Here is a 24,717-nt window from a genome sequence, read left to right on the forward strand (position 1 = left end):
TGTAATATTTCCCCATTAGTTCTCCCTTTTTGGTATTTTTTCTAGGTTTAAAGGCATGGACGCTTGATAATTACTCAAAACAGCTATCAGCATAAACAAATTACTTGGTAACGAGCAATAAAGAGATGTTAGTAAGATAAAACATTGTGAGAAATGACTTCTCAAATAAAAAAAGACTTCAGCTGAAGCCTTTTATAATGCATCTAAAAAGCAGACACATTTATGCAAAGATGGTGTTTTTTCGTTCATTATTCTCTTGCAACTTTGATAACCAATTGGGTCAAAATTTTCACAGTTTGTTATTTTATGCATCTATGTTGAGATACACCAAGCTAACCGCTGATTTCACAATGACTAGAATAAATATTGTCATCTAGTAATCACAACTTCTTGATTTTAGTAATTCATAATCATAGATGTTGAACCAATGTTTGCATGAGAGAGATTGGCTGTTGCCAGCTTGGTGTTTATACCCCTTTGTGGGAGTTTGCCAAGTTCCCTTGATGGGAAGATCATTAAAAAAAAACAAGATGGCCGCTCAATTCTACATCTGAAATGACACGATCTGATAACACAAGGAAGTAGATTAATACTTTTATTTCCCTTTGAAATATGTTTGCGGTTTGCAAATAATATTATTGGCACATTTTCAGACCTTTCACAAAGAGATATGACTTTGTTTCACTCCAAAAAATGAATAGTGTCTGAGGATGTGGAACAGTTGTGATGCGCGATTCGGATTTGAGTTTATACAACATACAATAAACTTCATAAGTTGCCCATTATTTTATCTGCAAAGAATATGTTTGAAATCATGGATTTAAGTTTGGATGTGCATGCCATGCATGCAATTTGTGTGATAAACTAGGAGGAAAACTTCATAAGAACCAGCAAATAATTATGGAGGACTGTAAAACTATTATTTTTTATCTTCTGAGAGTACTTTACATTTCAAAAGTTTGAAATCATTTATTGAAGTGGTTTTGGTTTTAATGTAATAGAAACTGAAGACAAACTCATAAATTTAATAAATAGTTATTTTATGGTGTTTTTTTAGATGATCTTCCTGCGAAGGGAACTCAACAAACTCCCACAAGGGGATATAAAAATGCCAAACAGGCAACAGCCAAACTCTCCCATACAAACATTGCTTTGATGTGTATGATTATATCAATTGCACAAATCAAGAAACTGTGATTCGATAACTAGACGACAATATTTATTCTAGTCAATGTGAAATCCTTTAAGTCTGGAAATGATGCACATGTTCATGTAATGTATACACTTACAGATCATGGGCTAAAAAACTGACGGTTGTAAAAAAAATAATACAAATTCTGAAATCAGAACTACTTTCTACTCTGTCCTTACTCTATGGTTTATCTTTGCTTCAAAAATTTAGGTTTTGGAGGCTATTTATTATCTTGAGAATATGGGCACCCTGCTGGAAGATTATTGATAACATGCAAGGCTACACATGAACAATCACATTGAACTGGGCCAATTTAAGAAAATACTGCAAAACACATTTCTTTGCTAAGCAAAAATTGAGTCTGGCAAACTTTATTTGGGCTTGTAATCTGTTTCTGCAGAGCAATACTATTCTGTGCTTTTGTGCTTACAGGATTAAAGCCATTATACACTTTTGGTACAATAAAAAAAAAAAGTTCACAGATTAACAAATAACTTACAGGGTTTACAGAATGTAATGGTCACGAAAGACTTCTCTTGAAATATTATTCCATGATATGCTTTACTTTTTGAGAAAACATGTAAACAATATCAATTCTCGGTAGCGAGAATTACAAGTTGATTTTGAACACATGTCATGACAAGGCAAAACGAGCGGAAACAAGGGTGGGTTTTCCCGTTATTTTCTCCCGACTTCGATGAACGATTGAGCCTAAATTTTCACACAAAGTTTGGGCCTTGGACAACACTGTTTACCGAAAGTGTCCAATGGCTTTAATGAAATTGGGCCCCTGGTTGTAGTACATCAGAGCGACTGAATGTGGGACGTACAATAATAAGTCAACAGAGGGCAGTGTTCTAGGTAATGCAGAATACACAGCTCTGGAATGCAGCAATAATTGCAAGGATAGAAAGTATTTCCTTCCTCTGTGCATAAATTTAAGTACACTGATTCGAAACATTCCATAATGGTTTAACAAGTAAGGAGACTGGCTTATGGGTAACAAACATGCAAATTTGATTTCTCTGGCACTTTGCTTTCGGAACAGTGCTGTGCTCGTCTTCAAAATGCCTATGTCAGATGCAATTGTGTCCGCCATGCAATACTGTCCGTTCTGGACATTTTTGCATATGCAATCGTGTCCGGGGCTATGCAAAAACCTTCCGTTGGACAGTACATGTTGTACATTATGTGCGCGCGTAAGCGAGCGTGCATGCACTGAACCTATATATAGCATGAATATTCATGTATTTTATGATTGCAGCGAATAACAAATGGCCAAACATTTCCCATGACATTCATGACATATGCACTTGTAAAACAATGGCGAACGTGTTCCATCGACCAAGGGCGATTAATTTACTGCCAAGGACTGTTTTGCACGGGGGCACACACAACTGCATATGCAAATGTGTCCGGGCGGACCACTTGCATTATGCAGCAGCGTCCAGGCAATCATGATTGCATATGCAAAACCGTCCGGCGGACATTATTGCATATGCAATATTGTCCTCCGGATAGTATTGCATAGAGGACCTAATTGCATGCGACACCTACACTGTTCGAAATGAGACATCTCAGTTTGGGTTCTTTTTTTGGAATAACTCTCTCCTTAAAGAGATATTTATTTCACACGGTTGTCAGCTTAATCCCTTATTGCACGCACATCAATATACAACATGGATAATATTTCAGTATAAATATGAGTTAAAAACAATTTTGCACTCTGTTATTGACATCACGCTCCTCACAATTTTTCGATAGCAATGCAATGTGAAGCAAGAAACTTGCTTGGGTTTGGGTATCTTTTGTCTTCTGGAAAGTTTTATATGATGCTCTAAACTGTCACACTGCTAAAAATGGTATTCTTGAAATAAGAAAAACATCTTATTTAGAGAATATATTATTTCTTGTGTCACTCCCGAGAAACTTTTTCTAGAGAACACAAGAAATATTTTCTCAAAAAAATGTTTTTCATATCTCAAGAATACAATTTTTAGCAGTGCACCAATAGTTGGGGTGCCAATTATACAAAGAAGTTATGCTGGATTTGCAATTTGAACAATTCATCGAAAGCAGCAAGTTATTGGTCTCAATCCAGATGACTCAAAAAGTATAAACAAAATAATTTATTGACCTATCTGGCAAATCAATTTCTCTTATTTTTCATATCGAATTTTGATGTTTTTTTTTTTTCATTGCATACATTCAAGTTCTGATAGTAAAAGGAACTTGATCATTCTAGGTGATTTTCTTTAGCCTTTTTCAAACAAATGTTTGAGTTATCACAAAGCAGTGACGTAGTATTTTTTATTTATTTATCCTGACTCATCATCAAGAGGTGGGCCAATGGTTTGGGGATACTCATTTTCTCGTGACAGGTGTGCCAATAACATAGAGGGCGCTGTCGTAGATTCCGTTGTTTTTCTCTCACACCGAACTTTTCACTAAGAGCTGTAGACATACAAAAATGGCAACGATGCTCGCCGTTCCACTGAAAAACAGCGCAGAATTGGACCTTGTTCGTCCTTTGAAAAACTTCATCAAGAATACCTTCGGCGATGAAGGAAGTGACGATTACTCAAGTCAGTTGGATGAGCTCCATAGACTCCGGAACAACGCAGTGTGCAGAAAACTTGACAAACACAACACTTCTCTGGAAACGCTCGCAAGGTGTGTAGCCCAGAATCCGGACAATAATTTGATTAGAAAAACAACCTTTTTAAGTTTTGCTCGTGCTTTTATTTTTAATATTTGTTGAGCACTATTAAAAGCAACATGTTGTCTGAAATGCGCTTAATATAAATTGTTTTATTATTATATATTTTGTAAATAAATCTTCACAAGTAACTATCTAGTTTCTAGTAGTAGGGGTATCTTTGGTTGGTCATTTCACTCATGACTCATGTCACATGTGTAGGCTAATTACTAATTTATTATTATTCACACTGTACTGGCATTGCAATTGGGTTTGGGGGGGGGGGCAGGCACTGTCTGTCATAGTGGCGATAACGTAACCCTCCTCTCGACGGCCAGTCACTGTAGTGTCAGACTGTAGAAATAAATAGAATAGAGAAACATGAAATGAATGTCATGAAAAGTGCATCCTGCTTCCAAGTGGAAGGGAAGTGCCAATTGAATGCGCTGGACTCCCTCCATCAACTTCTTCTCGTGCCGTCGTGGCCCAATGGCAACACCTAAGTAAAAATACCGTTTGTCCTTCAGCAAGACAATGAGGAGAAAAACGAAACAGAGACAACAACAATAGGGACAACGACAACAACAACCCAAAGAAACAACAAAGCAAACAACAAAACAAATAACAACAACAACAACCAAAAGAAACAACGACAAAAACAACAACAACAACAACAACAACAACAACAACAAATCAACAACAACACAAAAAACAAAGAACAATACAACAACACAAAAAAGCAAAGAACATACCTAGACATTATTAAAAAAAACTAAAAACTAAAAATATGACAAAACAACAGAATCAGACAAAAACAAGAACCAATTGACCCATTTCGGCTGAGGTCATCATAAAAAAAATCTTGAATGCGCCATACTGGTGGGCAATTTCACTGTACGTTTTTATATATAACTCTATGATGTGCATTATGCAGTGAAAGTGCGGGAAAAGTTTCCGTATGGCGCCACCACTTTTTCATTCGAAATAAAATAATATAGTATCTAATTTACCTGATTGATATATCCCTTTTTGTAAAAATGAGTGAAAAAGTGGTGGCACCATACGGAAAGTTATCCAAAGTGCGCGTTTTAGGCGACGTGGCACGTAAACCTAACTTGCCCACCAACATGGTGAGCGCGGATCAGTCGACGTGTGTGCAAGGGGTCAATAAACATAACCAATTTAAGCTGGCCAAGATGGCAAAAGTGTACCAAAACACTGTGACCAGAAGGCCTGTCTATCTATGATTAAGAGCACCAAACTCAAGCTCTGCTGTATCTCATCGGTAGAGTGTGGGTTCGAGTCCCGGTTGTGTCCTTTAAAGCAAGACACTGAACAACTGCTTTGCCCAGTGGGGTGAAAGCTGTAGGCCTAGGTCTTGTGTATTGTTTTAAAATCTATCAACGCACATAAAAGACCCCAATACACACTTACATGTATTGCAAAGAGAAGAAGTTCGTCCTGATGTGTCTGGCAGTGTGACTATCTTGAATTAAGAAGGCTGCACTTATAAAAGGAAAAGAAAAAGTGGCACAACATGGACAGCGCCATGATGTTTGCAAAAGTGTGCAAGTGCGGGGAGTAGTCTTTCGTTCAAGTTATTATAAATTCTTTACTCACAGCCCCACCACAGCAGAGTATGAATTAGCAATGCCCCAAGCAGCGAAGCAACAGGCTTGTGAAGCACTGTATTAGAACTGCATCGATAATGATATTATTGGTATCTTTATAATTCAGGCTTTTTGATTTACATATGAGATTAGAGTTTCAATTATACATTTGTGTAACAACTGCAGGAAACATGGTGGCTACTGGCTTCCTGCTATGAGCACAACCCACATTCATTTTCCTAGTAAAAAGCTCCTGCAGCGAGATTTGTAATCTGATGTCATTTTGAGGGTAAAGTTATCAAAATGGTATGACAAATGCAGGAAAGGGATGGTGGCTATGAACACAGTCAGATCTCTTTCTCTTGTAATATCCTCCTGGATAGAGGCCTATGAACTTATTTTATATTGCTGGTGTTTGGAGTACGGAATTACCATTTGTGAAAAACTAAACAATTTACTTACAAATAAGAATTCCTAAAGGGTGACATTGCCTTTTTAATTAATTCAAGTCTCTCAAATTGATGCTGTTTGAAATGAGTTATTATCCTTTTTAATAAGGGAATCAATGTGTGGTGAAGAGGTTTTCAACTAGTGGTTTAAACCCAACGAGGCCTGGTTCTTGATAATTTTACCCGGACAAAGTTGAGGTAAATTATCAAGAACCAGGCCTCGGTGGGTTTAAACCACTTGTTGAAAACCGATTCAACCACTTTGATTCCCATTCATAAAAACCTTTTTGGTTAAAAGGCTTAATAAAGTAAGAAACTCTGTCAAACTTATCCGTTTCCAAGTGCTTGAGCTCTGTATGTTTCCACCTCCATGGTATGTTCAGTATACACATGTTACATGCAATGTACGACGTCCGTACGCGTGCGTTTTCCGGTTCAGTTCGTGCACATGCGCGTATAGTCTTGGTGCATATTCGCTGGTTTTCCTTTCACACAGCGGTCAACTCGCCGACAGTGCCTGCATCGCCCGTAACAAGAAACATCTTGCATCAAGACTAGCGCGGAGTCTCCGCTCACAATCGGTTATAAACACTGGTCATTATCAATGGTTTAAACAGCCCGCATGACGCGCTCTCCACCAATAGGAATAGTGAAACTGTCTGAGGTATTTATGAAGAGTTGTTAATGCACTGAAACACTCATAGTGTGTTTGAATTAGTGAGTAGCTATTAAACAAACAAAAAATTACACTTCATTACAAGTAGACCTACAAGTTCCGGTACAACCAGCGGGCAAAACCTAAATGTGTTTTTTGGCAGCCAGCTAGAAAGTGTATGCAATCTTACCATGACTACGCGTCTTTTTGCCCGGCGAAACATGACATACGGTATACAGTATTTTGTCAAGGGAGGGCGGTTTGAATGTAAACGTAGGTCACATAGTCTATACAGTCTTTTGGTTATACAAAATTTTACACAGAAACCACATACTTCATTGGACATGTTAGGGAATCATTTACTTAAAAATATCTTTCTTACCATATTAATATAAAAACAAACACATTTTTCAGCCTAAAGCACCAACCTGGGCCCAATTTCATAGAGCAGCTTAGCACGAAATTTGCTTTGCATGAAGTATGTTCCTTGATAAAAACAGAATATTAAACCAACCAAACTTCCATTTCTTGCATAGTGATTGTTACTGGTATTCAGCTGTTGTTTACTTATCCTGATAATCACATGGAAATTTGGTTGGTAATCCTGTTTTTTACCATGGCAAAAATTTCATGCCAAGCAGATTTTTGTGCTTAGCAGCTCTATGAACTTGGGCCCTGAAGGCAACATGCCTCTGTATTAAAGCCATTATACACTTTCGGTAAACAGTATTGTCCAAGTCCCACACTTCGTGTATCACAACTTATATGTAAAATAACAATCCTGTGAAAATTTAGGCTCAATCGGACATCGGAGCCGGGAGAAAATAACGGGAAAACCCACTCCTGTTTTCGCGCGTTTCGCCGTGTCATGACATGTGTTTATAACAAATCCGTAATGCTCGTTAATGAGAATTTATATTGTTTTACCGTTTTCTCAAAAAGTAAAGCATTTCATGGACTAATATTTCAAGAGAAGTCTTTCACCATTACCTTCTGTAAACCCTGTAAATTATTTGTAAATCTGTGAACTTTTTTTTTTTTTCTGTACCGAAAGGGTCCAATGGCTTTAAAGGCAGTGGACACTATTGGTAATTGTCAAAGACTAGTCTTCACAGTTTGTGTATCTCAACATATGCAGAAAATAACAAACCTGTGAAAATTTTAGCTCAATCGGTTGTCGAAGTTGCGAGATAATAATGAAAGAAAAAACACTCTCGTCATACGCAGTTGTGTGCTTTCTGATGCTTGATTTCGAGACCTCAAATTGTAAACTTGAGGTCTTGAAATCAAATTTGTGGAAAATTACTTCTCTCTACGTCACTTCAGAGGGAGCCGTTTCTCACAATGTTTTATACTATCAACCTCTCCCCATTACTGGTAATTAAGAAAGGTTTTATGATGATAATTATTTTGAGTAATTACCAATAGTGTCCACTGCCTTTAAATCAGACTGGACACATTTCAAAAGTTTGTACCTAAACCCATAATGTAAACATTACTGTAACTTCCACGTTTACTGATTTGAGCTCTATACTCAATGTTAGCGCAGTATTTCATTCATAAAAGCCACATGTCTGAGGAAATGTAAACTTCTTCTGCTTTAACATTTCATAGTGTACTAGGAGTGTGAGGCAGTTGCCCCCCTTACTTATTGCTGAGAAGACAGCTTTGCTTGTTTTTAAGAACTACATGTAGATGACATATCAAATTTAAGTATACTTGTTTTGATTCATACTTTCTGTCAGTTAGACCTATATTCGCCATTTATGCATTCATGATACATGTAGAATACAGGTAGCTCTTGATGATAACATCATGACATTTGGCACACACTATACATGTAGAGTGTGCATGACAAAGATACTTGACAGATTTGTTGATTACAATTTTACAATTTTCAAAATACATAACTGCTGCAAGAAAATTAACTGTTCTTTTGAATGTTTTGTTTCTTTCTCAGATACTACGATCAACTGAAGGCCATAGAAAATAAACTACCAATCTCTGAAAGCCATGTGAGTAGAACTCCTTTTACCAAGGACATGACTCAACATAGTTATTGATCTCTCATCACATTGTGGAGCAGTTTAGCTGTCCAATTGTGATATTTCCCCTGATTCAATTATGATATTATTCTTCTACTAGCCAGGGTGTTTAAAGGATTTGGGTACTTTTTGTAACACAAAACACAATGTCCACAGATTTGCATTAAACTTACACCGTTTGCACATAATGATAGTAGAAATCATACCTTAAAATATTAGTTGCAGAGGTGTTGTAGTTTTTGAGAAATGGGTAAAACAATGTCAATAAAAATAATTTTGTCTCAGTGATCATGGGACGAAAATTATGTTAGCATGTAAAAAGCGTATTTTCATGACACTGTTTTTACTCATTTCTCTAAAAGTACAGCATCAGGACTATCATTATCTTCAAATAGTGTAAGTTTAATGTAAATCTGTGGACATTGTGTTTTTTTGTCCTACAAAAAGTATCCTTTAAATGTTGCTACATGCGCTCATCACATTTTGCAAATGTTTATGCAAACATTCACGTTCCTGGCCTTGAACTTCGCTCTTGAAGAGGCACAGGAATTTGTTTTTTTTTCTGGTTTATTAGGGAAAGCTTGTATTGACCCCTTGCACGTGCGTCACACGCGGCGACTGATGCCACGCTCACCATGTTGGTGGTCAATAGGCTTACGCGTAAATGCCGCGTCACCTAAAAATGCGCACTTCACTGAATAACATTGACATTGACCACCAAAATGGCGCATCCAAGATTATTCTGATGATGACACCAGGTGAAATGGGTCAATTGGAACCTTGCAGAGGGCACCACAACAAAAGCACAGGGCACCACCACAACAGTTGCTGTTCTGGTTTTTATTTCAATTTTGTTTTTCAAAAATTTCAAAAAACATGTAAATTCGGAAGTCAGACATTTTTTTGTCTATAGTTCATTTTTAAAATACTTTTCTTGATTATTTTACCGGATTATGTTTTACTTTGAACAAAAAGTTATTGCTCATGGCATAGTTAGTTATGGTGGGTCAGGTAACCCAAAACAGAACAAATTTTTTTTTTGGGGGGGTTTAAAAACTCACTTCAGCTGGCAATCTACATGTACCATCTTGAAAATAATCAGCAACTTTTAAATCACTCACAAGCACTTCAAAAATTCATAGAGCATCACAAACCAGGAAGTGCATTTAGCTTGTCAATACTTGATGCTATTGAAACTGAATGAGTGAGACGTAAATGTAACCAATTCTTTTGTTTTGTTTTGTAGGCTTCTGTAACATTCACGTGGCAAGATGCGTTCGATAAGGGATCCTTCTTTGGTGGTGGCCGAAAACAGAGTAAGCTTACAAAAATAAACAAGGCTTGATTTTGGGGTAAAAATCCACAAGTACTAGGCGTTGTAGCTAAAAATATTTAATGAAGCAGAAGTTTTCTTACAAGACCAGATTTAGTATAAGAAAAAAACTTGCTGACACAGTTAAATGTGCACAGACCGGCTTTTATATGAAGAGTAGACATGTACATGTGTATGTACATTGGTGGGGGGGGGGGGGGTCGAGGCGGGTAAGAGAAGATTTTTATATTTTCAATTAAATTCAAGTACACATTTGTCTTTCATATAAAGTGCATTTTGTTACTCAACTGGTTATATTTTATCAGACCCAAAATAGTCATGTTTTTATTTTGCCGGCCTGACACTAGCGTCACTGCCTTGGGCCTGTTGTCCAGCGTGAAATTCCAGCCCTGATAAATGAAAATGACAAGGGTCCAATTTCATCTGTTAAAGGAAAGGTACACGTTTAATTATTGTCAAAGACCAGTCTTCTTACTTGGTGTATCCCATCATGCGTAAAATAACAAACCTGGGAAAGTTTGGGCTCAATCGGTCCTCAAAGTGGTGAGAAAATGATGAAAGAAAAAACATTTTTTTTGGACAAATTTGTGTGCTTTCAGATGACTTCTAGCTAGAAGTCTTTTATTAATTTGGCCAGAAATTACCTCTTTCTCAAAAACTACATTACTTCAGAGGGAGTCGTTTCCCACAATATTTAATACTATCAACAGCTCTCCAATGCTCGTTACCAAGTCAGTTTTTAAGTTAGTATTTGTTTTGAGTAATTACCAAACGTGTACCTTCCCTTTATCAGAAAAATACTGCTTAGTAAAATTCTTTGCTAAGCAAAACATTAGTGAGGGCACCAGTTGCAGCAATGTGAACTTTATGGAGTTTTGGCTGGTAGCCAGCTACAGTGGCCTGGGGCCTGTTGTCCAGTGTGAAACTCCAGCCCTGATAAATGCCCAGGGCCCAATTTCATAAAGCTGTTAAGCAGAAAATACTGCTTAGTAAATTTCTTTGCTAAGCAAAACATTAGTGCGGGCACCAGTTGCATCAATGTAAACTTTATGGAGTTTTGGCTGGTAACCAGGATCTGTTAAGCAAGATTTGTACGTGCTTAGCAAGTTTACAGGCTTGATGAAATTTGGCACAGAAGTTACAAAACATCAGGTGATATGTCCCACGATTTTCATATTGAAACATGTATTACTCCTGACAGGTGGATCAACAGGGAGCTATGAGATGGTATGTGTACTATTCAACATCGCTGCCATGAACAGTCAGATAGCCGCTCTACAGAGCTCAGAGGACGATGACTCCCTTAAGACAGCGGCCAAGCAGTTCCAGCAAGCAGCGGGTATTTTCAACCATCTCAAAGACACTGTGGTCTCCAGCGTGCAGAGCATTCGTACCTTTGATATACACCCAGATTGCCTGGCGGCTCTGGGGGCACTCATGTTGGCTCAAGCCCAAGACACCTTCTTTAAGAAAGCTCGCCAGGGTGAGTCACTGACGTATATTTTTCGACAAAATTCTAATACAAAATTCTAGTAGAATGGTGAAACCAGTCACTACAGATCACCACACTTTTGCACAGTAGCCCAATCAATTTAAATTGACCCCTATTGCTTGATGCCCAGCTCACTAATACCGGTCTAGCTTGTCCACCACTTGGGGGAATACACCGATCCATTAGGCTCCGTCCATGGCGCACGTGTGAGCAAGAGCATGTGAGCCTCTCCCATGCCATTCTGCACAACCCTGCTGCGCGCGACAAGCATACGCTTACGCATGTCGGACTTTATAGTGTCAGACTTTGGGTTGTGCAATGGGTTGTGGTTGGTCAACACGCATTAAGGCGGAGCTTAATGGATCGGTCTATTTAACCCCCAAAATGGTGGATATTGTACAATATTGTATCTTGCTCAATGTACCTTCCTTTCAAAAGCTAGACCTGCTGATTGATTCATTACCACCCATCAAATTTACAGCCTTTTAGCGAATTGGGGACCAGTCACAATAAACATGAAGGCTGGGTTAGTTAGGCCTTACTGGGCCCAATTTCATAGACCTGCTAAGCGCAAAAATGTGCTTAGCATGCAATTTCTTCCTTGATAAAAATAGGTTACCAACCACATTACCATTTGTTGCATATTGCTTTTTACTGGTATTCAGCTGTTGTTTGCTTATTATGAAAATCTCAGGGAAATGAGATTGGTAATCCAGTTTTTATGGAGGCAAACTTTTCATGCTAAGCAATTGGTGCTTAGCAGCTCTATGAAATTGGGCGCTGTTTGTTTGCCTGTACATTCTATGCTCAGCAGCTGATGTGGACTATTAAGGTGCTGTTTCACCTGTTTGATATAGGATTTGAGGCATTGCATGGTGAAGTATCAATATATATTTGGTTTGTCATAACACCATGTGTGTAACTACTTGCCAGGTAGAGTGTGCTCTTAGAGAACTGTCTTACTTAATTCTAATACCTTGGAGTAGATTGTTCAGGTGTTCGGAAGACTTCTCAGTTTTGAAAAGAACTGTCCTGCTTATTAACTATTACCTGGACGGATGGTAAAGAAATAGGCTGGGACTACTAATTTAGCTTATAGGATCATAATTAACTGTACTACCGCAGAGTCAGTTATTGGGTTGGTCTCAACATTTCATCTAGCTTGCTCTAGTTATCGTCAGGAGACTGTTTGTTATGGTACAACAGTTTGGTGATTGGATTGTGCTTTATAAAAAACCTGTCTTAGAATTGTTGTATATGTTCAAGTGCCTTGAGTGGCTTGAGTGGCTTATCAGTAGATACGTGAGCTTTATAAGACTCAAAAGGTCTCTGAAAACATTCTTTTTCAACCAGTAAATCTCGCCTGGCTTGGCCTGCGCGTTCTAGTCAAAGAGAGACCGGCTTTTCTTGGTTAAGTTCAGGCTTTGCCTAATCGTGGTTTTCCCTTTTGGTTTTTGATTGCATTCCCATTGCTGTTTTTTTTTCCTGTCATTCTCTGAGTGCTTTGCAACCTTAGGAAAAGGCGCTATATAAATGGTGTTATTATTATTGTTTATTATTATATCACATTCATATCTTGACCCTGTGTGCCTGTCTTTCCCCATTTTTAATCCCCTTCAGATAAGATGAAGAATGGAGTCATCGCCAAGATTGCAATGACGGCGAGCGAGGAGTACGCCGAGGCCTTGAAACTCTGCCAGGTGTCCTACATCAAGGAGATCCTTCCCAAGGAGTGGATTCCTATCGTGGCCGGAAAACAAGCCTTCATGCATGCCACGGCCGAGTACTATCAGTCGATGGTGTCTCAAAATGCAAAGAATTATGGTGAGGAGATTGGCAGGCTGAACGTGAGTACCCTCATCTCCAAATTTGTGCTTCCCTCGGCCTGGTTTACAGCGTTGGCACTCAATCTAGAAAAGCATATTTATCAGGACCTCAGAACAAGGTAGTTGAAGTGTCGTGGCCGAGCGGTTAAGAGCACCGACTTCAAACTCATATGTGGGTTCGAATCTCCAGCCATTACACTTTAACCATGTCCTTAAGCAAGACACTTTAACCATTGCTCTGTCCTTCGGATGGGACGTAAAGCCGTTGGTACCATGTGTTGTGTAACGCAAGTAAAAGAACCCAGTGCACTTATCGAAAAGAGACGGGGTTCGCCCCGGTGTTCTTGGCTGTGGCTGCTGTATGCGCCGTAGCACCTTGTAAACCCTTATAAGGTGCTAAATAATTGGGTCACAGAATTCATTACTTCAATAACCTATCTTTCTGAAAGTGTGTATATACTCAGCGCCTTGAGTACCTTTTGGTAAATACGTGCACTATATAAGACTTTGATATTATTATTTTTACACCAGTGCTTAATCTTGCTCTAATTCCACTTATGCTCACAGAAGTCACACAAAAAACACTGAGAAAAATCCTGGCATTCAGAGCAACACCGGAAATGGCCACATTGAATTCCCAAGTCTGACCCACCTTTGCGTTTACACCTGTTTCTGGAATCCATTTTGCCTGATCTGGGGCTGATTTCACAAAGATCTAAGATTGATCGTAATTGCAAATCAATTGTAGTTGCTATGAAAATGGTGATGTCACAATACAAATTACTATGGTGATATTGAAAAATTGTATTGCGATGAATTGTATTGCTTTGTGAAATCGGCCCCAGATACACTCAAAAGGTGGATTAAAATTGCAGGATCTTGAAAAGGGTCTGATCCTAAAAAAACAAATACAACCTTTGGAAAAACTGCTAAAGCGATGGTAGATCAAATGGTGTTATATAAGACCGAAGCAGATTCTTGCCATTTGATTTGGGTATTGTCCGTGGACTTCTCAGACACAGCCGCAGCTGCAAGAGAGGGACAACTCCCCGGGCGCAGTCCATCGTCAGTATTGACGGACGGATGCCTACTACTACTACTATGTCCGTCATGTGATAGCAAATATTTAACAGACCATTGCACTACTTCATTCAGCGTGCATTTTTCGTTCTACTCACCGTGAGTTTCTCGTTCCATCCAATTTGTTCTACTGCGTGGTGCGTTCAACATCATCGCATGTGCGTTTCATTGTTAATGCAGCAGTTACGGTTTCTGCTCGGCACATACTACATTACAGTGCCCGCGGTTCTTAACAGCAGTACAGAATGCACTTAGTCACTGTCGAATTCAGACAAGCCGTACCAGAAAAAATGGGTACAGTGTCACAATTAAATTTTGTATGCTTGTTTGTTTTGAAAGTTGTATCCTTAAAAAAGTATGAAACAAATAATGAATGTTTTGAATTCCTGCAATTGTGAGAACATTTTCATTCGTTGAAAGATGGAATGTTCCATTCAACCCGGCTCCGCCTTACTGAAAAGAACATTCCATCTTTCACACCATTGCATTGATAAACTTTCATTGTATACTATTTATTATTGTGTTTCTTGTCATATTTGTTATCCCTAATGCTGTGATCACACCAATAACACCTGTCCAGGGTAAGCTTGGGCGATATCACGATATTATCGAATATCGCGATATTAATTTGGAATCGATTTCGATATCGGATGGATTTGGTTTTAATCGAAATATCGATATATCGCGATATATCGCAATAATCGCGATATATCGCGATATCGATTTAATATCGCGATGTATTTGCTAGCTGAGACATCTCGCACCCCATAGGTTTGGAGTAAAACCAGAAGAATAGGTCATTAGAACACCTCTCTTATGCTATGACTGTCTCTTCTACAACTTTCACTGGGAGTTTGAAGACTGATGATGTCAAATTTAATTAATCGCGATTATATCGAATATCGCGATATATTGTCGGCGATATATCGTGAATAAAATAAATCGATATCGCCCAAGCTTAGTCCAGGGGTGGATTTCACAAATAGTAAAGACTAGTCTTATATCTCGAGTTGGGAAGAGTTACTCGTCCTTACTTAGGACTAGCCATATGTTTCTTAACTCTTTGTGAAAGCGACCCCTGCTCTTGCTCTTTTCCAGCACGCCATTGAGCTCTTACAGTCAGCCACTCACCGCGGAGGCCAGCACATCAACTTCAAGTCAACGACAGAGAAGGTCCAGCGCGCCCTCGCTGCCGCCAAGAAAGACAATGACTTCATCTATCACGACATCGTACCAGAGATTGCCAACCTCAAGTCTATTGGTTCCGCTGCCATCGCTAAACCTCTGGAAATTCCATCACCATTGTATCCCAAATTCTCAGGTGTGTGTAATTTTCAAGGTCCTAGAGGAATGCTTTTTTTAATGGACATTCATATTTATGTGTCTTTAAAAGGGGTTTGATACCTTTTGTAGATCAAGTTTTTGCCCATGACATGAATCCCTACTCACTTTAAAGGCAGTGGACACTACTGGTAATTATCAAAGACTTGCTTTCACAGTTGGTGTATCTCAACATATGGATAAAATAACAAACCTGTGAAAATTTGAGCTCAATCGGTCATCAAAGTTGCGAGATAACAATGAAAGAAAAATAACCCTTGTCACACGAAGTTGTGTGCGTTTAGACGGTTGATTTCGAGACCTCAAGTTCTAAATCTAAGGTCTTGAAAATAAAATTCATGGAAAATTACTTCTTTCTCAAAAACTATGGCACTTCAGAGGGAGCCGTTTCTCACAATGTTTTATATCATCAACCTCTCCCAATTACTTGTCACCAAGAAAGGTTTTATGCCAATAGTTAGTTTGAGTAATTACCAATAGTGTCCACTGCCTTTAATTGAAGATGCATGTAATATAGTTTACCCGAAGAAGTTCCAGCTTCATTAGAAGTAAAGTTTTTGAGGAAAACAAGTGAAAATCACAGAGCCATGTTTTCAGGAGAGTCGCGTTAATCCATTGTACATGCTGAAAATTTGAAACTGAGAAGCAATTTGTCTCACCGAAACGAAAATTATTCTCGATAAATAGTTTTACTCATGTCTCAAAAATTACACCGCCCCACTCAGAAAGTAATATTTTAAGGGAAGCTTTCTATCATTATTATTTTGAAACCGCTTAAAGTTTAATGTAATTGGGACATTTGTGTTCTTTTTCATTCAAAAATTACCCAAACCCTTGAACATGTCAAATGGAAATCTGAGCAGCTTTTTTTGACTGCCTTGCATGACTAAATTCATTCATTCATTTGAGACCTGAGTCCACTAAAAGAAGGTCTTGAGACAGTTTCAAAACCTACTTCACTGTATTGTGACCACAACTTTTGATATGTCGTGAGTCCCTTTTCTAGCTTTGTCCTCAAAGATGTTTGTTTGATGTTTCTGATTTGTAGATCTTTTTGAGAAACTGGTTCCTTTAGCTGTTCACAACGCACTGGATGCGTTTGAGTCTCGGAAAAATGATATAATAAGCGGAGAGATTAGCAAGCTACGTGAGAGCACACAACTCATGGATAGGTAAGTGCTGCTGAAATAAATGCATGTAAACATTACGGTTGAGATGTTAACCAGTTAGTCTTTTACCCATGAAACAATGTTCAAACCCAATACCAAATTGCTTTCCCCTATAGGTCATGAACCAACACGGCACGCCATTTTGTGGAGTAAAATTTTCGACTTCACAAAATGGCCGACCGTGCTAGTTTGCAAAATAAAAGCAAAACCACGCAATTTCGAGGCATATTTATGTGGATCATTATATTCTACTTTTTTAAACATCTTTCCAACCATATGCATTTCAGAACAAATGGTTTTAAATGCTTTTCTTAGACCAACTCGCCCCATCCAGGGGTGCGTTTTGACAGCTGTAACCAATTGTTTCTGACTGCATAACCAAAACGGTAACCGAGCTCACAACTCGGTTATTGTTTAGTCTGATCAGCAGAACCAACAACCAACAACCGAAACAGTTTTTGGTTACCGCGGCCAAAACTCACCCCAAGTCAACATGTTCTTTTAGATAAAACGGAAGCCCATAGAAAGGAAGAAATTATTTGGGTCTTCCTTTTCTTTAAAACTGTTCAAGGGGAAGTATTGACATTCCTTTTGTTGATGGAACTGTGTTATTTTATCCCCCCTCTACAAAGTGTGACTTAATATTTTAAATTTTCTGCAATTTGTTATATATTTTCTATCTGTGTTAAAGGGTGTAGGACAAAAAAACACAATGTCCACAGATTTACACTGAACTTACACAGTTTGAAGATAATGATAGTAGACAGCTTCCCTAAAAATATTACGTGCTGAGGTGCTGTAGTTTTTGGGAAATTAGTAAAACAATGTGAGACCAAAATTATTTTAAGCGTTTACAAGCGTATTTTCATGACATTGTTTTACCCATTTCTTAAAAACTACAGCACCTCAGTAAGTAATATTTGAAGGGAAGCTTTCCACCATCATTATCTTCAAACCCTGTAATTGAATGTAGGGCAGGTATTTGAATGGTGATGTCATATTCAATACGGTCTATAAGAATTTTTACTTTTGTATTGTCTTTGGCAGTGTTCTGGCATCGTTGAATCTGCCAGCATCTATAGAAGATATGGGTGGGTCGACGGTCCCACCTTCTGTCTTGCAGAAGTCCACCGCAGTACGTGAGAAGGGAGGCATAGCCAGCATTGATAAACTCTTTAATGATATGCCAGATCTGCTGAAGAGGAACACAGAAATCCTTAACGAGGTGAGATGACTTTCTGTTGAACCAGCTGCTGATTTAACGAAACTCAATGAATAATCCTAGCTCTAGTTAGGACAAGTAACTCGCCCTAACTTAGGATTAATCTTAAGGTTTACACGATACGGTACAAGGCTGGGACTGGCCCTAAGTCCTAGATTAATCCTAAGTCAACGGCAGTATTAGGCCTAAGCAGCTAGTGCAACTACTGATTGCATAGTCGAGTTGCGACTACCGCTTTTCAACTCTTTGCTCTGTTGGCGTTTTATTCCATTTCTGTTTAAAGACACTGAACGCTATTGGTCATTGTCAAAATCCAGTCTTTTCACTTGGTGTATCTCAACATATGCATAAAATAACAAACCTGTGAAAACTTGAGCTCGATTGGTCGTCGGAGTTGTGAAGTAACTATGAAAGAAAAAAACACTCTTGTTACATGAAGTTGTGTGCTCGTAGATGCTTGATTTCGAGACCTCAAAATCTTAACTTTAGGTCTTAAAATCAAATCCGTGGAAAATTACTTCTTTCTCAAAACGTTGTCACTTCAGAGGGAGCTGTTACTCACAATGTTTTATACTACCAACCTCTCCCCATTACTCGTTACGAAGTGAGGTTTTATGCTGATAACTATTTTGAGTAATAACCAATAGTGTCCACTGCCTTTAATCGATGTCATGCAAAATGTGCTAACGTTTTTTTTCACTATTTCTCGTCACCTTGACAGCCTGATCGTATTAGACTTCTCCACGTTTGTCAGTTTGTGTGTTATGGTGGATGACGTAAAGTTCTTACACTGCCAGCAATTGTTTTGTTAGCAAAAACCAATTCTGTAATGTTCCTTTAAAAGAAGTTTTGACTCGTTTGTCCTTTCTCAGTGAGCACTTTATTCATTTGTTTTTAAATCGATGTCATGCAAAATGTGTAAATATTTTTTTTCACGGTTTTCTCGTGACCCTGATAGTCGATCATCTCAAACTTCTATATTGGTGTATAACATTAAGTGCTTACACTGTCAGCAACTGTTTTGTAAGCTAAAAACCAATTTTGTAATGTTCCTTTAAAATAAGGTATGACCCATTTGTCCTTGCAGTCATTACGTCTACTCGACGAGGAAAGCAAAAGCGATGACGAGATGAGAGAACGATTCAAGGAGCGATGGACCCGTCTCCAGTCAGGGCAATTAACGACCCCACTTCGTACGGAGTCGTCCAAGTATCGTACCATCCTTAATAATGCTATACAGGCAGATGGTGTCGTCAGGGAGAAGTACAATGTCAACAGGGAGTTCATTGTCATTCTGTCTAAGGACCAGGTATTGATGAAATGCACTTATTCTTAGGTTTGATTTGTTAAATTTATTTTACTTTCATACATTTCATGGGAAAAAAAATGACGGGTCTAATACTTCTTGGAGGCAACGGAGGTGTTGCCTCCTTGCCCCCCTGGTTAATGCCTTGGTGCCCTGGAAATGCTCCAGTAGAAGTTTCCCCATAAGGTACCCTTTACCAAAACTTTATCTGCGAAAAGGGTCCCATTGAAATACCGCCAAAAATCTGGAGCTTTTTTTTTCTACACGCAGCAGGACGAATAATTTGTATTTGGAGTACACAGTCTGAGAAACTGAGAATAACGTTTGTCAAATTGGGGTGAAATCTGGTATCCTTTTCCTTAGCCACATTACTTTGAAGTGAAACCCTTTCTCAAAATGCTTTTTACTTTCAAAAGCTGGTGTACATGAATGTCTCCCTAAGGAACTATTTATTGCTATTCATTTTAAGAGTGACTCCCAAATGTACACTCCTTTAAGCAACACATCGAGAGGGCAGAGTAAAAGATTTTGAGAATGCAGAAGGCAATGAAGGTTGACTTGGCTTCCAAACAAGTCGTTTGAGTTAGTACCTCACTGCGCATGTACGTTGCTGATCAGTAGTCCACTAAATGTGCGCATTCGAACTTGCTCCATGTCATGACAGATGTACTTCCTTTGACCATAGTTCCATGCTTTGACCTACAGAAGGATTTAGGTGCCGCCCTGCCTGCAGCAAGTGCTGCAGCAGCACTCAAGGACAACCCGGCTGTTCAGTCACTGCGGAGTCTCATGAAGCAAGTGGAGTCCATCAAAGCGGAACGTGAAGTCACCGAGGCGGAACTCAAAAACACCAAGTGTGACATGAGTAAGTCCCTTGTTAATCTGTCGCAATTGAATGGGAGACTTTTTGAAAGCTCTGCCGCTAGAGGGCAGCAGACCTACCTGGTAATGGTGCACAACTCCCATAGCAAACAAATTCAAAAATACTCAGCACATATTTAGAAGTCTTTCAGCCTCTTGAAAATTCACCAGACAACTGAACTTCAGATTTCTTCTCATTTTTTGGTAAGTCAGCAGTTTGAAATTTTTGCTAATTACCCTAGAAAAAACACCCCTAACAACTCATGCAAACAGCTTGTTATCCTTGGGGATCTCGTGTCCAGTACGTCTGGTTCCAGAACAGTTTGGTTTATACTGCGTACCAAATGTTTGGCATTGTGTTTTGAAATACAAAATACAGTTGGACTAAATCATAGATATAGAATATAAGAACTAGATCGGCCGCGCGTACATCTGCTCCATAGACCTTTTCGCAAATACCGGGGCGCGCGCGTAAAGCTTGGAATTAGGTGTCTTGCTGGTATCCAAATTTGATCCATATATATCCCACAATGCACCTCATTCAACAGTCTGCGCTTGCGCGTTGGTATTTGCGATAAGGTCTATAAGCCGTACACAAACATTTCTATTTTTTCATGGACGCGCTTAAAAGTCACGTGCTGGTGGCAACGCCCAGAAAATGAACATGGGAGATAGGCCTTTAACCACAGTATGGACGCGCTAAAAGTCACGTGCTGGTAGAAGATACACGTTGGAGATAGGCTAATGGCTGCCCCCATGCCAGAACCCGCGTATGTACGCACGGCCGATCTAGTTATTTCATTCTGTATCTATGGACTAAATCTAAATAATAAAAAAAACACGCAATACACAAAGTATTTGTTGACAAGTGCTGTTGCTGACCGTTACTCTCATGCTTCTCCTATTCCGAAATCGTTGACATTACCTGGTGAAGAGTGCCATCTCTTGGTGATTGGCAGAAAGTTTCCCGTTGCTCATGGATTGTGACATGACGACCAGCGATTTTGCACCATAGTAATACCCAGAAACTGTGCACCAACAACGAACATCGAATGTATATTTGCCAAAGATTCTACAGGAATACACCTACCATGTCCAATATGTGGCAGAGGGAGTCCCCAAACTCTTGAGCAACACACTTAAAGACACTGGACACTATTGGTAATTGTCAAAGACTAGTCATCTCACTTGGTGTATCTCAACATATTCATAAAATAACAAACCTGCGAAAATTTGAACTTAATTGTGCGTCGAAGTTGCGAGATAATAATGAAAGAAAAAGCGCCCTTGTCACAGGAAGTTGTATGCTTTCCGATGCTTGATTACGAGACCTCAAATTCTAAATCTGAGGTCTCAAAATCAAATTCGTGGAAAATTACTTTTTTCTCGAAAACTACATTACTTCAGAGGGAGCCGTTTCTCGTAATGTTTTAAACAATCAAACCTCTCCCAATTACTCGTTACCAAGAAAGGTTTTATGGTAATAATTATTTTGAGAAGTTACCAATAGTGTCCACTGCCTTTAATCATTATTGCTTTGTACTTTGGATGGGACGTAAAGCCTTAGGTCCTGTGTGTTTTGCAATGCACGTAAAACGAGATGGGGGTTTGTCCTGGTGTTCCTGGTTTGATTGGCTGCATATTGCACCACAGCACCTTGTAAACTATTGCATGGTACTATGAAAATGAATAAGTGCCACACTTCAACACGCACCTTGTAGAAAAAAAAATGAGTGCTTTGAGACACTTTCTTGGTGAAGAGTAATGGGGCGAGGTTGATAGTATAAAACATTGTGAGAAACAGCTCCCTCTGAAGTGACATAGTTTTCGAGAAAATAGTAATTTTCCACGAATTTGATTTCGAGACCTCAGGTTTAGAACTTGAGGTCTCGAAATCAACCATCCAAACGCACACAACTTCAGGTGACATGGGTGTTTTCTTCTTTCATTATTATCTCGCAACTTTGATGACCGATTGAGCTCAAATTTTCTCAGGTTAGTTATTTTATGGGTATGTTGAGATACACCAAATGGGAAGACTAGTCTTTGACAACTACCAATAGTGTCCACTGCCTTTAGGAACTCCATATTATTATTCTTTGTTGTCTTTATATCTACACAGCATCAAAGTTCCTCGGTGCCTTGGCATCCGACGGAGCAATTGATGAGGAGTCAATCTCGGTTGAGGATTTGGATCGTATGTTCTCTCCGCTCATCCAACAAGTCCAAGAAAGCATTCACAGACAGGAAGTCTTGCTCAATAATGTCCAGGTCAGAAAAATAATAATATTCACGAGAAGAAGAAGAATCATTTTCTTCGTTTTTAATAAGGGAATAAAAGGGTAGTGAAGGGTTCTTACACGGCCGTTTAAAGCCGCCAGGGTCAAATTGCTGTGATGGCAACGGCCCTGCAAGGTTTTAAACAGACGTTTTAGAACGAGTCACTTCTCTTTTATTCCCATTCATAAATGCTCCTTTTGGTAAAAAACATAAAAAAATACAATTACAGACACTTTGACAGTTGAAAGTTCGAGGTTTGAAATATTTGTTTTAAAAATTTTGTGAAGAGTCTGTTGCGCGTGGGTTGTGTGTAGACTACGCGCGCACGGTTAGAAGTAGACTACGCGCTGTTACTAATAGCTATGAGTTTCGTTCCGCGTGATATCTTGCGCGCCTGACATGCGGAAGCCAGCCGGTTATAAACACTGGTCATTATCAACCATTTAAACACCCCCACGTGACGTGCTCTCAACCAATAGGAGTAGAGAAACTGTCTGGGGTATTTATGAATTTCTTTTATCAGAGATCTCCTAACATCACAAGGCCCAGACAGCCACTTCAAGGTGAGGCATTAAACTGGTTTTGGCTATTAAGTTCTACTGCCACCACAGGCACGCTGCCGCCTACTCCTGGGGCTGAAACAGGGTGACCACCTTTACAGTCTATAAGGATGTAGGCATGGGTATCATCCACTAGGAGCCTGCAGCCGATTTCACGAAACTCCAGGATCAATCCTATCTCGAGTTAGGACGAGTAACCCGTCCTAACTTAGGATGAGTTCAATGCGTCCTACGTGTTTTGATACAGAACTGAACCCGTCCTAAGTCCTAGGAAGAGTTCTAACTTTTTTACAAAGCCATTATGGTGAAGTTAGTTGCTCAAGGGCACAAGTGTCATGACCGGATATCAACGTATGCAAAATATCGAAGACACGTGATGCGCTGTGAAAATTTGGAGCATGTCGAACCCCCGAAAAAATATTGAGCTGGTTCAAAATATCTCGGCGTACTGAAAGTTGCCCGTAAGTCTGTGGTATGTTAGACATACGTTGGCATACACTGACATACGTGAGAGTTACGTGTTACCCATAGGTTGGTTAAAATTTGGAGCATGTCGAACCCCCGAAAAAATATTGAGCTAGTTCAAAATATCTCGGCGTACTGAAAGTTGCCCGTAAGTCCGTGGTACGTTAGATATACGTTGGCATACACTGACATACGTGAGAGGTATGTTACCCATAGGTTGGTATATGTTGGTGTTTGTCGGCTAATGAGATGATAACGTATATATACATATATATGCCGTATGGCTAACCTATGCATGATGGATCACCAACGAGTCTCAACAGATGCTGACGTATCCACTTATGCCTGGCGATTGTGTAACATTATACAAATATTGACCAGTTTTAACAATTGCACGAGTATTAGCAGTCAATATTTGTTTTAGAACACCCAAAACATTTCTAAATACTGTACTATTAAGTTACTTATACAGACCTGAATGCTACAATCCACGGACGACGCGAATACAGATTGCGAAAACTTTTACTGTGCTGCATGTAGTGTCATGTAATCCGAAATCGTTCCAGACTATTAATTTATCATCCTCGTACACGCAATAGACGTCTGGGTATTGCACGCCGTGTGATAGTCTTCAGACTAGCGCACGGCAAACCGATGCACTATCACATGGCAAACCGATGCACTATCACACGGCCGACTTCTAGTAAAACTAAGACATATCATGTGACGCGCTCGCGCTCTAAACCAATGAAAAGGCAGAATATTGGTAAGGGGTGTTATAAACATAACTTTGTTATAAGTTAGTGATACGCTATCAATACATTAGTCATACGCTATGTATGTACATTCAATAAGCTATGGATACGCTATGGATACATCAATTTTCCCGATGGGAAGTTCGTCGTTCTTGGACTTTGACAATTGTGTTGCACTATTTTGTGTGTACGTCGGCATATGTGTAGGTGAATCGCCATGGTGTGACAGGCCCATAGAGGATAAAGTAGGATTTTGGAGGGTAAGGGTTTCACACCCCACCCGATCGCTACACCCCATTACATAATTGCCATTGGAATCATACTTGCTGGGTAATTATCAAGATGTAAACATTGATTTATTATTTTTGTCTTTGTTTT

At 39.1% G+C, this 24,717-nt stretch overlaps 1 protein-coding gene across 4 annotated transcripts in view; it reads left to right on the top strand.

The window, feature by feature from the left end:
- The first annotated feature begins 3,619 nt into the window (after positions 1-3,619).
- The window catches only part of LOC139937689 (programmed cell death 6-interacting protein-like), a 35,023-nt gene continuing 13,925 nt past the window's right edge, over positions 3,620-24,717 (top strand). For all 4 annotated transcript variants that reach the window (XM_071932957.1, XM_071932958.1, XM_071932959.1 and 1 more), the window contains exons 1-11: positions 3,620-3,865; positions 8,565-8,619; positions 9,896-9,965; positions 11,184-11,465; positions 13,095-13,321; positions 15,479-15,701; positions 16,770-16,893; positions 17,938-18,115; positions 19,200-19,421; positions 20,124-20,283; positions 22,402-22,550. In XM_071932957.1, the coding sequence (XP_071789058.1) occupies positions 3,663-3,865; positions 8,565-8,619; positions 9,896-9,965; positions 11,184-11,465; positions 13,095-13,321; positions 15,479-15,701; positions 16,770-16,893; positions 17,938-18,115; positions 19,200-19,421; positions 20,124-20,283; positions 22,402-22,550 (1,893 nt within the window). In that variant the 5' untranslated portion in view covers positions 3,620-3,662. The remainder of the gene's footprint in view (positions 3,866-8,564; positions 8,620-9,895; positions 9,966-11,183; positions 11,466-13,094; positions 13,322-15,478; positions 15,702-16,769; positions 16,894-17,937; positions 18,116-19,199; positions 19,422-20,123; positions 20,284-22,401; positions 22,551-24,717) is intronic.

This window comes from Asterias amurensis, chromosome 5 (genome assembly GCF_032118995.1).
Source record: "Asterias amurensis chromosome 5, ASM3211899v1".
Classification (NCBI taxonomy): domain Eukaryota; kingdom Metazoa; phylum Echinodermata; class Asteroidea; order Forcipulatida; family Asteriidae; genus Asterias; species Asterias amurensis.